Below are 18,885 nucleotides of genomic sequence, written 5' to 3' on the forward strand. Positions count from 1 at the left end.
TGGATTATACTCTATGTAGGAGGACCAGTCTGAAGGAGACTGGAGACTGTAAAGTGGTGATAGGGGAAAGTGTAGTTAGGCAGCATAGGATGGTGTTGGTGATCAAGAAGAGGAGTGTGAAGGCAGTGCCAAGGCCCAAATGGTGGAAACTAAAAAAGGGGGATTGTGAGGTGGAGTTCAGGGAAGAGTCAATAGAGGCACTGGGTGGCAGTGAAGACTTACTGAATAGTTGAATAACTACAGCAGAGTTGGTAAGGGAGACAGCTAGGAAGGTGCTTGGTGTGACATCTGGACATCGGAAGGAGGACAAGGAGACCAGGTGGTGGAACAAGGAAGTATAGGAGAGTATACAGAGAAAGAGGATGGCAAAGAAGAAGTGGGACTGTCAGAGAGAATCCGAAAGTAAACACGAGTATAAGGAGATGAGGCATATGGCAGAGAGAAAAGTGGCTAAGGGTAAGACGTATGAAGAGTTGTACGAAAGGTTGGACACTAAGGTGGGAGAAAAGGACCTGTACCAATTGGCTAGAAAGAGGGACTGAGCTGGGAAAAATGTGCAGCAGGTACAGGTGATAAAGGATAATGAGGGAAACATACTCACAAGTGAGGAGTGTGTGTTGAGCAGATGGAAAGAGTACTCTGAAGGGCTGACGAATGAAGAGAATGAGAAACAGAGAAGGTTCGATGATGTGGGGATAGTGAATCAGGAAGTGCAACGGATTAGCAAGGAGGAAGTAAGGACAGCTATGGAAAGGCTATTGGTCCAGATGACATACCTGTGGAAGCATGGAGGTATTTAGGAGAGATGGCAGTGGAGATTTTAACCAGATTGTTTAATGAAATCTTGGAAAGTGACAGGATGTGTGAGGAGTGGAGAAGAAATGTTTTGGTACTGATTTTTAGGAATAAGGGTGATGTGCAGAGCTGTAGTAACTGCAGAGGGATAAAATTGATCACTTACAGCATGAGGTTATGGGAAAGAAGAGTGGAAGCTAGGATAAGAAGGGAGGTGATTACTAGTGAGTATGATTTCATGCTGTGAAAGAGCACTACAGATGCAATGTTTGCTCTGAAAGTGTTGATGGAGAAGTACAGAGAATGTCAGGAGGAGTTGCATTGTGTCTTTGTAAACTTAGAGAAAGCATATGACAGAGTGTCTAGAGAGGAGTTGTGGTACTGTATGAGGAAGTCGGTTTGGCAGAGAAGTATGTAAAAGTGGTACAGGATATGTATGAAGGCAGTGTGACAGTAGTGAGGTCTGCTGTAGGAGTGACGGATGCTTTTAAGGTGGAGGTGGGATTACATCAAGTGTCAGCTCTCAGCCCTTTCTTATTTGCAATGGTGATGGATAGGTTGACAGACAAGATCAGACAGGAGTCCCCGTGGACAATCATGTCTGCGGATGACACTGTGATCTCCAGTGAGAGTAGGGAACAGGTTGAGGAGACCCTGGAGAGCTGGAGATACCCTCTAGAGATGAGAGGAATGAAGGTCAGCAGGACCAAGACAGAATATGTGTGTGTGAATGACAGAGAGGATAAAAGAATGGTGAGTTTGCAGAGGGTAGAGTTGGCGAAGGTGGAGGAGTTTAAATACTTGGGATTAACAGTTCAGAGTAATGGTGAATGTGGAAGAGAGGTGAAGAAGAGAATACAAGCAGGGTGGAGTGGGTGGTGAAGAGTGTCAGGAGTGATTTGTGACAGATGGGTAGCAGTAAGAATGAAAGGGAAGGTCTACAATAGGGTAGTGAGACCAGCTATGTTACATGGGTTGGATACACTGGTATTGACAAAATGGCAGGAGACAGAGCTGGAGATGGCAGAGTTAAAATGTTAGGATTTGCATTAGGTGTGAGGAGGATGGACAGAATTAGGAATCAGTATATTAGAGGGTCAGCTCAGGTTGAACAGTTTGGAGACAAAGCTAGAGAGGTGAGATTGCATTAGTTTGGAAATGTGCTGAGGAGGGATGCTAGGTATATTAGGAAATGGATGCGAAGGATGGAGCTGCCAGGTAAGATGAAAAGAGGAAGGCCTAAGATAAGGTTTATGCATGTGGTGAGAGAGGACATGCAGGTGGCTGGTGTGACACAGCAAGATGCAGGGGACAGGAAGAAATGGAAACAGATGATCCACTGTGGCGACCCTTAATGAAAATAGCTGAAAGAAGAAGAGGCTGTATATAAAAAAAAACTGCACAGAACTAAACGCAATTTGTGGGAAAAATACATGCAGAACAATGTTCAGGTGGAGGAGTAAAGTTTAAGGGAATGGGAGAAATTGAATAATTTATGCAATGTTGAAGACAATTGTTAAAAAGAAAACATACACTTTCTGCATGAAAATAATGATGAAAATGTTACTATGGTATGTTTTCTTTTCTATTAATGTGTGTGTACCTATGCCATTGTTTAAAACATAGCTGAATAAAGATGTTCAAAAAATAAAAAAGGACTGGAGGTTACAGTTCAATGAAGAACAGTCAGTGACATTTTATTAAACCTCATACACTGCTTGCAACAGTCCTTGTGGGCCTTGAGCATTAGGCAGAATTTGTTTTCCACATGCACAGTTATTAGTGATTTTTTTCTACTGATGTTATGGAATTCAGATAAAAATATGCTACAGTGAGCATTAACTACAAAAGCAACTGCAATACAGCAGCAAAAAGCAAGTCAAATTCTGAAAAAACAAACAAAAAAAGAGTTACTAAATTGGGTACTTAATAAATTTTCTTTCAGCGAAATGTTATTTCACATGGAAAGGACTGACAGAATAATGTACTAATGAAAAGATGCCTTGAAGGGTTCCGCAGAATTGCATAGCCTCATCCATGTCTGCTAATGGCAATGCCTAAACTGGCTGCCTGGGAGCTACCCTCTGCTGTATGGGAGATCATCCTCATCGAAGAATTGGCAATGGACAAAAGAATAGAAAGTTGAGGAGAAACTTTCTTGAGATCCTCCACAGATACGGACTCAGTGAGAGAATCTGAAAGCTCTTTAATCAAATCTCTCTGCAGGTGATTAAAATGTGCCAGGTAATTTAACAACCTCAAGGCGAATGTGGCTGAGGTGTACATGTGCTTTCCAAATCTATTGCTCTGGACTCGCTGTTCAGTGCTTGGGCAGAGGAGCTTTGCTTGGTTAGATCCTTCTTAGGGGCTGCCACCACAACTAAGGCATCAACCTGGATTCCCTTGCTCTAGTGGGGTTTGTCTGAAAGAGGAACTAAGAATTTATCTGGGCACTTGGGGATGGGCTTGACAGTGTTCAATTCCTTCCAAGCTCAGTGGGAAACTAGATCAATAAGTTCATTCGCCAGAGGGATGTGTCACCCAAGACGTAGATGGGCCAGTACTGAAAGCCTCCAGTAGCATGGGAAGAGGAGCTTGGGAAGACCAGCCACATTTCTGTTTGAGGATTTCCAAGATGTCCACAAAGGAGAAATCATCAGGTAGCAATCGGTGGGATCCTTCTCCCTCATCAAAATCGGTGTCTTTCGTAAAAGACTCTGTAGGGGAGTTTATGTGACTCCTCTTACAAGTTACCTCTTCTATGGGGAGTTCGGGGGAGTTGTCAGAAGAAGGGGGGATCCCTCTGGGGAAATGAGTGTGGAGGCTTTACAGAGTCTGTTGACCTCGAGGAGCAGGAATGATGAGCTCAGACCCAATGAAGGGCGAGGGGCAGGATCCAAGATATGAGAGCACAGCCCTCTATGCAAAGAGAAAGCCCTTTCTACTACCTGAAAGTCTGACGGATGCGGAGACATCTCTCCTCCCCTCCTCGAAACCGAGGCAGCCAAGTATGAGAGGTCAGGGCCAATCCCAGATCCAAGTCCTCCGGAGACAATCAGACTCAAGTTGTCAACAGCTGAGGCACCAAGAGGGAGGGATGGATCTGACAAAGTAGGAGCCGAACCAAACCCCTCAGACCTGCAGCAGACTTCCCGGATCTCAGACCCACCCTGATCCAATGGTATCGGGACAGGACTGGTCAGGGAGCCACCGGAGTCGAGAAATGGAGCTTCCTTGGATCCAATGCTAACTCTCTGAGGGATCTTGGATCCTGAGACTCCATGACCACAGGTATAACCGGAGGAGGAGATAGTATTGGCTGGGCAGGTGCACTCACGGATCCAAGAGGGAATGGAGTTGGCAGGACCCCCATCTGGATCTGAGCATTGAGAAATCTCATCATCCTGTCCATATCTGCCTCTGTCAAGCTCCTGGAAGACCTGGATGAAGCTGAGGATGCAAGCCTAGAATGTTTCTTTGCAGTTACAAGTAATTGTGAGGGCAAGGCTTTAGAAACTGGTTTCAATACGAACTCCAGCAACTGGATTCTAGCTGTCGGATCCGAGGGTCTACGATCCAAGTAGGATGAGGGTGGTACAGAAGAGCTGGGGATATTAATCACAGCTGTCAGATCCTAAGAGGCCCATGGATCTGAGATAGCCATAACAGTCTTCGAATTCAAAGGGATCAGATCCGAAGTCTTCCTTGGTTTTTCAGGAGGCTTCGACAAAGCCTTCAGAGACTTTTTTTGGAGGGCTCTTTTCTTAGAATCCCCGGAGACTTGAGGAGTTTTAGAGGGGGTTGAGCCAAGAAGAAGCTGGAAGCAAGCCTTTCAGTACAAGTTTGTTATGCCGGTTGGAAAAGGCTCTAAGGTTAAATGTGGTGCATATCTCACAGTTGGATTTAAGATGCTCAGGCCCCAGACAGTACAAGAACTTCTTGTGGGCATCAGAATTGGGGATCTTATGCCCACAAGATGTGCATTTCTTAAAACTGGTGTTTTTTTTCCCTTTCTCAAACACTATGTCCACCTCCAATAACACAAGCAGTAAACTAAGGCAAAACAGACACTTGTGAGGGGAGAAGCTACACAGAAAACTACTTAATTAATGATAGTTAAACCACAGCTATTAACTTTAAACACACAAATTTCTTATATATATATATATATATATATATATATATATCCAATACACATGCCAAAACAATCAACATCACTGATGACGCTTTGAGCGAAACCGGATACCGGTCTGTGTTTGTGTTGGGCAGGCGAGCCTAATAAACTTCTTTCCACCATGGCTGTTTAATTTTTATTTCGAGTGCTGGATTGTTTTGGCATGTGTATTGGATGTACATTGGATTCCAAGCACCTACTGATGTACCGCGCACTTTTTGTTGGAGGTGTGTGTGTGTGTGTGTGTATATATATATATATATATATATATATATATATATATATATATACACACACACATACACACACATATCTCTTTCTCTCCCCTCTATATATATATATATATATATATATATATATATATATATATAGATATATATACATATATATATATATATATATATATATATATATATACACACACACACACACACACACATATATATATACACATAAATACACATATACTATATCTACACGCATATTATATATATATATATATATATATATATATATATATATATATATATATATATATATGTCTGTACATACAGGTAAAGAGAGGAAAGAAGTGCCAAGAAGGCCTCAAGGCAAGAAGGAATGGAAAGTATTTAGAGATCAAAAACCCTAATGCCATAGATACGGTAAGTTAAACAGAGGGTGGAGGAGAATAAGAAATGCTTATTCTATCACTAATAAGGCAAAAAGACTAGTTAACTTTAACAATAAAATAGAAAAAGAAGTTCACTCTCACTGCTTAAGCTTTGAGCCATCTTGTCACGATGGCGGCAAATAAGATCTGAGGAGTTGGGGATGGAACACAGCATTATGGGTAGGAGGAGGAGCTCAAACTTTGGATCTGAAGTCTTGTATATGTGGCCGAGTTGGATCCAACGATCGGATCCTAGACCCATTCGTGAGGAAGAATGAAAAAAAAACCTCATCAGATTGAGTAATTTATGTAATGCTGAAAACAATGATAATTGTTAAAAAGAAAATAAAAGCACTTACTGCATGAAAATAATAATGAAAATGTTACTATGGTATGTTTTTTTTCTATGAATGTGTGTGTTCCTATGCCATTGTTTAAAATGCAATTTAAGGATGTTCAAAAAATAAAATGGACTGGAGGTTACAGTTCAAGAACAGTCAGTGACCTTTTATTAAACCTCACACAGTGCTTGCAGCAGTCCCTGTGGGCCTTAAGCATAAGGCAAAATTTGTTTTCTACATGCACAGTTATTAGTGACTTTTTTCTAGGGATGTCATGGAGTTCAGAAAAAAATATATACTACAATGAACATGAACTACAAAAGCAACAGCAGCAAAAAGCAAGTCAAATTCTGAAGGAAAAAAGAAGTTACCAAAATGGGTACTTAACATTTCTCTGAAAGAAAACATATTATTTCTCATGGAAAGGACTTGTATAAAATTGTACTAATGAATTATTGCTTCATGTGGCAATAAGACTGCGTGTTGCTCACCCTTTTAGCCATATATCAAACCAAATTAATGAGCAAGGAGAGGAGTTCAGTCCCCATTACAGGATGTATAAAAGCTCTGGAAGTCAGTTCAGAAGGGTGGCCATCTACCTGTAGCCAACGCCCATACATTAATGAATGCAACTGCAGCAATGAACTTTATATTGAACATCATATTATAGTCTGTGTTGACACTAAATAAACGTGTGCTATCTTTCCAAATAAAGAGGATAAAGTATTCTGAAAAAAAGAGCAGAAAATCTTAAGTACAGCTATGTGGTTCAATGTAAATACAATAATAGTAATAGAAAGACTATGTGCTATGCTGTAAGAATAAAAACACAATAAATGTATAATAAAAAATGTACAATAAAAATGCTAGCAATCAACTGTGTGTGTGTGTGTGTGTGTATATGTATACAAACACACACACACATACATACATATATATATATATATATATATATATATATATATATATATATATATATATATATATATATTATAGTCACTAACCTTGAGAATCCCACACAAACTGCTAATGCCTTTAACTCTTTCTTTACAGATGCCATACAAACTCTTGCTAGTCAACTATCTCCAGGTTCCTCAAATCTGCCTACTTCTACTACTAGCCCACTTCCATCATTTCAGTTACAACTAGTTTCTACTTCCTTCATTTGCTCCCCTCTCCAAAAACTAAAACCTAACACTCACTCAGATGACCAACTATCAGCAGAATACCTGCAAAAAGGAGCTAAAGCCATAGCCTACCCCATTTCCATTCGGATTAACAGAACAATAAGTGAAGGAACTATCCCATCTCTCTGGAAAATCTCTCACATCATCCCCCTACATAAAGGTGGGAACTCTAACGACTTTTCAAACTATCGTCCTATAGCTCTACTATCTCCTCTAGCAAAAATAATGGAGAAATGCATCCATAAGCAACTACTTAACCACCTACTCCAAAATAACTTACTTGCCAACTGTCAACATGGATTTAGACCATTTCACAGTACTATCACTGCCCTGCTATCCTTCATAGACTGCATTAACAAAAACCGTAACAATATTCTTTCCTCTGCAGTCTTTATTGATTTATCTAAAGCTTTCAATATGGTTAATCACCAGCTACTTTTAAATATACTCAAACCCCTTTCACTTGAACCCCTAACAATAAATTGGTTCAAATCTTACTTAGACAATAGACAGCAGGCTGTGCTATGGGATAATAAGCTTTCTATACACCTCCCCATTTCCCCTGGTATTCCTCAGGGCTCCATTTTAGGCCCACTCCTATTTTCCATTTTTATTAATGACCTTCACTCAGCTATTCCTCAAGCCACCTGTATTCAATATGCAGACAACTCCACACTAATCTCTTCAGCCACTTCTCCAACTGAACTACAGTCCCTTACCCAAAAAGCATTCAATACAGTAGAACAATGGTTTTTGAACCACTGCCTCCTCCTAAACCCCCAAAAAACTAAACTTTTACTTTTCACTCCAACCCGTAAGTCCACCCCAGTATATTTCACACTCGTATCTAATAATGGCACTCTCATATCTTCTGACCCAGCCACTAAACTCTTAGGTATAACAATAGATAGCAATCTTAACTTCGATACTGTTGCAAAATTTTAAAGGAACATTAACCCTTCTTAATAAACTGTTTAAAATATACAGTTACATACAATGTTAAAAATTTAATTAAGGACATTAGTTTTGTGTCAGCAATTACCCTAAAATAGTTTTAGACCCTATTTAGGTGTTGTAGCCTAGTCCTTTTTAGTTTTGGCATGCTGATATGACTACAAAAACTCCTTTAGAACGTAGAAAGGTGGGTGTGTGTAGACCAGTAGTGTTTTATCTAATGTAGGTCCATTGTTTCCCCTTATATTTTTCACCGTTTGTAACTTTTTAATTTCAAAATGCAAGCAATGTTGCAATGCTCATTCAACCCAGGGAAAGAAAATGCGTCCAATAAGAGTTGCCATTCCAGTTCTCTGTTTTCAAGAAACAGGGAAATTGGGCCCCCTCTTTCAAGGTTATTCACTTGATCTATAGCCAAAAACTGAAAGTTGTGTCCTGGATGTTTGTCAATGTGCTTAGCTAATGCATTAGTTTTATTGTTCTTCCTGATTGCATAGGAGTGTTCATATACCCTATCGCGTAATCTCCTGTCAGATTTTCCCACGTAGAAGGCAGAGCAACAAGTGCAAGTAGCCAAATACACTATTGACCTCGATTCACAATTAAGTTTTTGTTTAATACTGTACTTCTTGTCACGTATTGTAAAAGAATTTGATGCCCTAACTAAGTGACAGTGATTACAGTTGCCACACTGAAAGCAGCCCTTGGTCTTTAATGGCCAGTCAGAACCAGTAGGTCTTTCCAAAATTGTTTTCAGATTGCTACCTTTTCTATAGATGATTTTTCCAGAAGGTGTTCGTCATTGGTGATAAAATACCAATTTTTGTATAGAATAAGCTCAATAGCTCTTGAGTCCAAACTAAAATTAGTAATAAAACTACTACCTATCATCTCACCTCCATTGTTTGATCTCATAGTGATGTTTTGAACCTGTGATAAAATGGGTAAAAAGAAACTGGCTATAGATCAAGTGAATAACCTTGAAAGAGGGGGCCCAATTTCCCTGTTTCTTGAAAACAGAGAACTGGAATGGCAACTCTTATTGGGTTGAATGAGCATTGCAACATTGCTTGCATTTTGAAATTAAAAGTTACAAAAACAATGGACCTACATTAGATAAAACACTACTGGTCTTTGTAGTCATATCAGCATGCCAAAACTAAAAGGACTAGGCTACAACACCTAAATAGGGTCTAAAACTATTTTAGGTTAGTTCTAAATTTTAACAGCAACAGTACTACACTGACTAAATAAACACATAGTAACTTGTATTGTAAGACTATTTTATGAAAGCAGTGGTGGTCGTTTGACAATGCATGGTGGTTACGTTTTTGTCCTGTTTTACATTGGACTTGTAGCCTGTGGTTACTTGTTCTATTTAACTATTGCATTTTAATTAAATTTTTAACATTGTATGTAACTGTATATTTTAAACAGTTTATTTAGTGGTTAAGCTGTTCACTATACTTTTTAAGAAGGGTTAATGTTCCTTTAAAATTTTTGTAGTAAAAAAAAAGCCAGCGCAGAAATTTAAAAAGTGTGTGTTTTTCAATTTCTGAGGAAGCTGACTTAACCACTGAACTTTGTGTATGGACTTTTGCTTATGGTCAACTAATCAGCTGCTATAACTCACTTACTGGTTAACTTCGATACTCATATAAACAACACAATGAAAACAGTCAACAAGAAACTGGGGTCCCTCTATAGAATCAAACCCTTTCTTACAACATTAGCCAGGACTGCTATAGCCAGAACTCACCTAATCTCCACTCTGCTCTATGCTTCTTCTATATACACTAATCTCTCTAATAACAACCCCAACAAACTGGCAAGCTCCTATAATAATATTGCCAGATTTGCTACTGCCTCTCCTTTTAGAACTCATCATTGTCTTAATCTAAAGCAACTAGGTTGGCTAGAGTTTCAAACTCAGCTTCAATTTCACCAGCTTGATATTGCCCATAAGACCCTGTATCAACCCACCAACACTCCAATACTCACTAACCTCATTACCCCTTACAACAATCTTAAAAATTTACGCTCCTCAAACAAACTATTTATCTATACTAGCAGATCCAACAATTTGGCAGGTGACTCTCTGTTCTCTAATACTGTTGGAAAGCACTGGAATCTCCTACCCACTGAACTCTTATCTCTATCTTGATTAACACTTTTTAAACAGAAACTAAAATTATTTCTCAGTACACATTGGTTATGCCCTTGCACTAACCCTGACTAACTTTCTTCCTTTATACGAATGAATACTCTTCCCCCTTACAGACTTATCCTTAAAGAGCCAAATGACCAGGTTATTGCAATTTAAATCTTTGTATATATGTATATAGTTACATCTTTTGTACATTACCTTATACTGCTTGTGTTATGCTCACTATGAGTACTGTATTTTTATTAACAACAGCTGTCTTAAGCTCGGACTGTTTCAACATTCCATATTGTATGTGTGTTGGAGCTTTTCTCCCCGGGCCTCTGCTGAAAATGGACATGTATCCAGTTAGACTAGCCCGGTCAACAAATGTAAAATAAAATAAATACATATATATATATATATATATATATATATATATATATACACACACACACACACACACACATACAAAATATAAACATAATCAATGATATTAATATATACCTAAGCAATCTATAATATTACTTTATTAAAAAGTTTAGTGTAAGAGGTAGTATAACACAGACCTTCCATTAAAGTGACAATACTCCTCAAATCTAGCAAAATAATGCATTCTGCAGTAGTTTATGAGGCTAAGCCTTTACTATTAACTAAAAACACAATTTTTATGAATATTATAAAACAAAAAAATATTTGCATTAGCTGCATCTTGAATTAAAAACACATATTCCTTTAAATTGCAAATTATTTAGTCTAGCTAAGCCTCACTGGCACATGTGAAATATTTTCACTTTCTTCTAAATCTTCAGCCACCATAAACAAAATGACATGTTCAACACTGTAATTATAAGGACCACAGCAATACTGTACAAGGAGTAAAGTGAATTTTAATCAAGCAATGTAATCCTCCCACAAAAAGCAGTGGCATGGAAAACACTGTTAAAGCAGTTTTTGGTTGCTTAATATCCATAAGACGCTACAAGATTTTCCTCATATCACAAAGGGGAAGGGTAGGAGGATAGCTTTACCATTACAGTGACCTTTCCCTCAAATACATCATCGTAAAGTACCAGTACACAACTGCACTACCTTTTTCAGACTTGAATGATGCAGCAAAATTGGTACTACATTTGAATTATGTGCACCGAATACTGGTATCATATATTAATTAATACACACTGTTCATTACTGAATGTTAACATTTCATATATGGCCTGACACAAAATAAACATTTATTTGACGATAATATGATATTAACACAGAAACTGTAAGATATGTGCAGCCTACACTTTGGCAAAGAAGGAGAAAGCCCTGACTATGGCCCAGATGACTCAAGTTGTTAGCAGCTCTGATGTCTGTGACATCAGTCTTAAAAATATATATACAAAATAGTTTCTCAACTTATAGCCTAGGCAAATGATAAATTCTTGATTAATCCCAGTAAGACTAATCTTGCGGTTTTCCACCACCTCAATGTTAAAAAAACTTCTCTCAAGTTTGCACCTGGGCAAATATCAAGTTCTTGATTTTTCCAATAAAACTAATGGCATGGTGTTCTCCACCCCCTGCCCATAAACTATCAACCCTAAATCATATTATTTGCAAGGAAAACAACAATAATCTCATCCCTAACTTTACAAAACAAAAATAATCAGGACTAACCCTTGATCCTTTTCATACAGCCCAAGTCATGAGCAAAGTGAAATTTCAAATTAAACTTTGCTATAAGATGCCTCACTTTTTTAGTTCTATTGCAAATATATGTCCTGATTTTCAGACTTGAATATTGTCTACCAATTCTGTGCCTTCACTATTCCTGCAACACACAAAACCCTCAAACTATTTAAAATAGAATCAGTAGGTTTGCACTCGTGACAGATGAGGATATCCATCTCTGTTATGTCTTGTAAAAATTCAAATGGTTGCCTCTATGCCACACTTCTTCTAGAATCATTTTCAAAATCTTACATGCCTTTAAAACTGTGGTAGGTGAAAAAAAATTAGTCCTGCCACATGGAAATACCTGCCCCTAGATGTTAAAAAAAAAAAAAAAAAGACGATCTTTAACGGAATTCAAAAAGGTTCTAAAGGCTTGCCTAACTAAAGAAAAATGAGTGTACTTGCTTCAGAGACACTAGTTAAATGACTACGGTCTGTATACAAATCTGCATTCTCAAACCTGACTTTCTACTCTTCTTCCTGTTTGAAGATGGGGATCCTTCTTATTTTATTATAATGAAATGTCCAGTTTTCTCTTTTTAGTACAATTTGTTTACAACCTGTGGTGCTTTTACCTAACCTTTTTACTCAAATAAACTGATCCTTGTACAATACTTAATGCACACAATTGTTTATGTCTGTATGTGTATATTTATGTACGTTTATGTACATCTGATATAAAATGTTAAAGGCAATATTGCTTTCTTCTGCAAGCTACTTAAAAGATACCTAGAACAGTGCTTTGTGAATACAGAAACATTCCAGCATATAACAGAGAAAAAGCTGCAAAGTAACAATACTGAAATACAACTGGCAAGCTTAGCTTTACAGAAACATAAATAAACCACTAGCAAAATTATACATCCATCAACTCTTTGCCTAATAAAAATGTATTAGGATAAAATTAGACAAGATAATCCTTATTCTTCCAAATTAAATGCACTGTTTCAACTGCAGGTTTTGCAAAAGGAGAAAGCCTACCTGCTTGAAAATAAAAGCTTCCACTAGCACTGAAAACTAACACAAATGTCCGTCAGCTTTTTGGAACTCCCATAAAATGAAGATAGCAGTACAGAAATGAATAAAAGAACAATGTAAATGTTATTCTTATTTCCTACCAACTGAAAACAACTATGTTATAAACGATAATACAACTGATAATCTAAAGATTTTACTCATCTCTTTAGTGCAACAGTTTGTAATGTTTTAAGTCAATGTGAAGGAGAAGGTTACTGGTCATCTCTGCAAACTTCTAGGATAAGGATGATTTCTGTGGAAAGATGGGGCATCTAGAAAGTAATCCTTGTTACTGTGTCCCTGATTTTTTTCTTTCTCTTCCAAACACTAACAGTGAGAACAAGAGACAATTGCTTCTGATTTTATTTTTTATGTAAAGCAAATTTCATAACAACCAGGCATGTCTGCAAATTACGATGCTTGTTGTAGCAGCTCTAGTAACAGGACAATCTGTCTGACAAGTATAGTATAATACCTGAAGGCCTACAAATGCAGTGTTCCTAATTAGAACTACTGAACACTCCTCAGAATCCTTGAATTTTCTGCAGCACTGTGCATTAGAGGCAATCCAAAGTTCAACTAGGATAACTTGTGCTAAATAACCAGGACCTCTCAATTCCAATGTACTGGAGATATGAACTCTCTTGTCACATCAGCCCAACAATTTTGATTTCCTAAAAACAAAAAAAAATGCATCTCCTTGAGGTACTGTTGGAGATGCAAATGAAGCATCAAAAGTCACAGGTTCAAGCCAGGTTAGCAAGATCAGATTTCAGATTGAAATAAAGCTAAAGTTTGCCTCATCAAAATTGTGTAACAAAATCAGCTTCTCTATAAGCAGCTAACTAAAAGTCAGGACAGAGTCAGTATTTATTCTAGAAGTCCTAGAATGTTTTGAATAAAGGAAAGATCCTCCCTCATCATTTAATGAACTTATAACATTTGTGAAGGTTTCCTCTTTGTAAGACAAATGTTTAAGAGGCCAGTTACAATTTTCTTCTATAATGATACAGCATCATTAAAATTAATGCTTTAAGGGGGAGAGAGGGAAGACTGAAGATCAGAAACAGTATAGTAAGAGAAGAAATGGTATGCTGAAAAGGAACACTCACTCTTTTCTGAACAAACAGGAAAAGATATTTCTATTTTTTTCTAAAGCCGCTGAAGGCACTAAAGGACATGAGAAGGGTTCAACCCTGAATCCTCACCTAATGCAGCTGCCAAAAGAGAATATTGTCTATCCCAATTATACCTTTCAACCTCTTAGCACAAGAAATCTGGACAAAGGCAGACATATGGGGGCTGGGACAAAGACTCAAAAATAGGGCCAGATTTTGAATATTGGACTTAAAACAAGTGATGGAATAACAAATGTTGCACCAGCATGCATTTTCTGAAGGATATGAAGTAAACTCGAATGTCATGAATTGTTCCCTGACTTCAGTCCACAACAATCTTCAAGAAAATAAATGTTATGAGGAACAGACCAAAAATATGAGTCACAGTTGAGAGCTATGGTCTCAAGGCTTTCTTAGAGGGAGCCTATACCAGTCTCATCTGCCAATATCTTTTAACTGATTTAAGGCACAGCCTTATGCACAAAAGAAGATTCTACTACTACTACTACTACAATGGAAACCTGCAGCTAAAGTTCCTTAACTTTCAGTATGGTTTGGGAACACCAATGTTTCTTCGACTGTTGACAACAAAAAAGCCTCTAGGTGCCTGCATTTACAAATGTTCCATGAACACAAACAACTAACTTTGTGTCTCTGTCATTAGGAAGTGGTGAGAAAAAATGCCTACCTCACAGAGAAATCCCAGAATATGAATGGTATGACAACGTTTTAATAGATTCAGCCCTCCTCGGACTCAGCTTTTTCTTTTAATTTTTCTGATTTTACCAGCGCAATAAAATACTTCTTAGATTTCTTTTCTGTTTTTTTTTTTTTTTCTTTTGCTCTCTTTTTGCCCTGCTTTTCTTTACTGACAGCTGTCCTAGGGTGTTCCCCCCTTCCTTGTTGGGTCTACTGTCACGCCAATCATTCCTGATTCACTGCCTGTAAATTTCGCTGGGGCTAGCAAAGAATTTAAGGATGTTCTGGGGGGGGGGGTCATTATGTCATATAAACAGCTGGGAGGTTTTGTCTTTTTGGCCTACCCATGTTACTCCCTATTCCTTGTGAGCCTACTGATATGCCTGAAAGGTGGACGTACAATGGAGACACGTGATGTATTGCCCTGCCTCTACCAGAGTTCATCTAGCTCCACCCTATCCTTCTCTTCTAGGCAAGCCTACCAAGTGTGGTGTCCCCAGGCTCCATTAGGGATCAACATGGGAGAAGCCTACCTCCTGCAGGATGATAACGCCCATCCTTTCCTGTTGCTCATTCATCCGTCCAAGCCACTAATCAAACCCAGGTCAGCTGGACTGTAGTCAGGGTTTTATCCCATTATGACAAAGCAGCAGCTTTCTGTGATTTCTTTTCTAAAGATTTCACATTGTTCAGTTAAAAACAATGCCGTTTCTTACTCCTTACATTTCTTGATTAAATTTTCCACACACATCACAATAAACAGCCGTATATTCAATACCCAAACAAATAATACATTGGGAATGGAAATCTTTATAGGGGCCATTTCCTTATTGTACTTGTACTGGTTAATAAATTTGCCATGGATAATGGTTATAACAGCTATGGACAGACAAAAAAAGCCGAAAAAGGAACTAATGACTGAAGAAAACTGAACTATGCTGAAAAAAAAAATTCCTCTGGAAAAATGAAAGATGAACATTTCTCCAAGAAATGAGAAAAACAGATTTTATGATTTACTCTTACACTGACTCTCCCCAAAGATGATCTGCTGTATGCTGGAAAGACTGAAAAGTATTTTAATACCTGGGTCTTAATTAACATGTATACTAATACACAGCAGCTAATCCAAACAAGAAAATATAAAGCAACACACATCAGGTTTAATAAGCATGACAAGGACAATTTGGAAACAATACAACTTGATGTTTCACACCAATGCAAAACCTTCCCCAGTGGTTGAGTCTATTCAGATGACTTGGGCTAACGGTTCTACAGGCAAAGTAAACAAAGATGATGACTGAGACCTTGTCAAGTACCTTTTATCTCTAAAGTCATATTTTAGCAACATAACAAATGATTTTGCTCTGAACATGTAGGTTCCACTAAATCTCAATACATACAAACCAGTACGACAAAAGCTCAGCAACAACTCGTAACATCTGGTTTGCATTGTGACTGAAAAGGGTCTCTGGATAACTTCACTCACCTGGTTAAACAAAGTACATATATACCTGCAACATACTTGAGCTTGTAATACTACAAGCAAATGCAACATATAAAAATAATTTTTTGTATTGTATTCAGAGGCAAAGCCCACAGCACCGACATGAAGGACCTGCATTCTCCATGTTTTACTATTTCCAGTTTTAAGTCAGTTCATCTCAGAGAAAGAGCAATCACTGACATGCAGTGCAAAGAAATTTCAGTTCTTTTTCCAGGAAGGTGCAAGATTGGATAACGCACTAAGTACTAGCATACAACCACTATAATTTTGCTTGTATGTTTTTGAAACAGTGACTCAAGCGGTCATGTTTAAGCAACAGTTACATTCACTCAAGCGAGGTCAGCACTGTTAGAACTAAATATATACAACACACGCATGCAGTTTAAAAAAACAAACAAAAATGCAAATAATCACCCATACTTACAAAAAACAGCATTTTTGACTTCAGTACAACAGCTGGTGTTCCTGGTGGTGCAATTGGAGGGGCGCTTGGAGGAATTGTTAAACAGAACTGAACATTCCATTTCAGCTGTGTTGCCTGATCAGGAAACTATACAAACAGAAATATATCATTCAGATGTTAGTTAACATTAATCCTTTCAATACATATAACTAAACAATGTAAAACAGTCTGTAGGAAATAATTCAAAATGTTACAAACACTAAACATCAAGATTAGCTGAACGTCCAACACATTGCTGGTATAATGTCTGAAGTTGTCCAATATGGATGCTAAAATACTTTAAATGAAGTGGTTTGGTGTTGCAGAGGAAAATAAGTCCTGATTGTGACCCAGGCAATCTCTAACTGATTAGCAATTCAGGTGCTGGTGCAGCCAAGTAGGGGAGGCTGCACCAGCACCTGGTGCAGGTGCAACCAGTAGGGGAAGCTGGAGGGTCTATATTACATGATCGAACTTTCAAAAGTTCGACTGTCATATGGTCGACACCATATGATCGAACTTTTGAAAGTTCGGACGTTGTAACGGAGATCTCCGTACAGCACAGAATGCGAAGATTTCCCTTTTCTGCACTGTAGTGCGATCTCGGAGTTGGTATATTTAAAGAGCGTGGGTGAAGGGGGTGCAGCTTAAAACGTTCAGGTAGGTTTTGTGTAGTTTTTTTTTTTTTTTATTAGATGTTCAAACTTTTAAAAGTTCATTTGTATGGTGTCGACCACATGACGGTCAAACTTTTGAAAGTTCGATCATCTAAGATAGATCCAGGCTGGAAGTGAACAAGCTGATGCTGGCTGGCTTGCTGGTTTGCTGTTGGGGAAGGGAGGTGTTCCAGTCCTCTAGAGCAATGTTTCTGAACCACTGGGCCCTGGCATCAATTATACCAGGCCACGAGCGGTTGAGAAACACTATGGCACTTCCATTTCTGTAACCAGGGTGATGGAAGCACTAGTACATACAGTGGATATAAAAAGTGTACACGACCCTGTTAAAATGCCATTTTTTGAGATATAAAAAAATGAGACAACAATAAATCATTTCAAAACTTTTCCACCTTTAATGTGACCCATAACCTGTACAATTCAATTGAAAAACAAATAAATCTGTTAGGGGAAAAAATATAAAAAATAAAAAACGTACAATATGCTGGTTGCGTAAGTGTGCATACCCTTAAATTAATACTTTGTTGTGTGTGCACACCCTTAAACTAATACTTTGTTGAAGCACTTTTTGATTTAATTACAGCATTCAGTCTTCTTGGATAGGAGTCTATTAGCATGGCATATGTTGACTTGGCAATATTTGCCTACTCTTCCTTGCAAAAGGGCTCCAAATCTGTCAGATTGCAAGGGCATCTTTTGTGCACAGCACTCTTCAGGTCCCATCACAGTTTTTCTATTGGATTTAGGTCTGGGCTCTGGCCGGGCCATTCCAAAACTTTAATTTTCTTCTGCTGAAGCCATTCTTTTGTTGATTTGGATGTATGCTTGGGGTCATTGTCGTGTTGAAAGGTGAAATTCCTGTTCATCTTCAGCTTTCTAGCAGACGCCTGAAGGTTTTGGGCCAAAAGCAGCTGGTATTTGGAACTGCTCATAATTCCCCTCCACCTTTACTAAAGCCCCAGTTTCAGCTGAAGAAAAGCAACCCCAAAACATGATACTGCCAACCACCATGCTTCACCGTGGGGATAGTGTTCTTTTGGTGATGCGAAGTGTTGTTTTTGGGCCAAACATACCTTTTGGAATTGTGGCCAGAAAGTTCAACCTTGGTCTCATCAGACCATAACACAACTTCCCACATGCTTTTGGGAGACCTGATGTATAGTTTTGCAAATTTTAGCCAGGCATGGATGTTTTTCTGTGTAAGAAAAGGCTTCCATCTTGCAACCCTATCCCATAGTCCCAATATATGGAGAATAAGGGAGATTGTTGTCACATATAGTACACACCCATTACTTGCCAGAAATTTCTGCATCTCCTTCAGTGTTGCTGTAGGTCTCTTGGCAGCCTTCCTGACCAGTTTTCATCTTGTTTTTTCATCAATTTTGGAGGGACGTCCAGTTCTTTGCAACATCACTTTTGTCCCATATTTTCTCCACTTGTTGATGACTGTCTTCACTATG

The 18,885-nt window shown here is 38.3% G+C and overlaps 1 protein-coding gene across 1 annotated transcript in view; it reads right to left on the reverse strand.

The window, feature by feature from the left end:
* MED14 (mediator complex subunit 14) overlaps positions 1 to 18,885 on the reverse strand; it is a 1,872,212-nt gene that overhangs the window by 91,061 nt on the left and 1,762,266 nt on the right. The window contains exon 26 of the mRNA XM_044071834.1: positions 16,731 to 16,856. Coding sequence (XP_043927769.1) covers positions 16,731 to 16,856 — 126 coding nt within the window. The remainder of the gene's footprint in view (positions 1 to 16,730; positions 16,857 to 18,885) is intronic.

The sequence above is a fragment of the Protopterus annectens genome, chromosome 5.part0, assembly GCF_019279795.1.
Source record: "Protopterus annectens isolate FY-2018-M chromosome 5.part0, PAN1.0, whole genome shotgun sequence".
Lineage (NCBI taxonomy): Eukaryota > Metazoa > Chordata > Ceratodontiformes > Protopteridae > Protopterus > Protopterus annectens.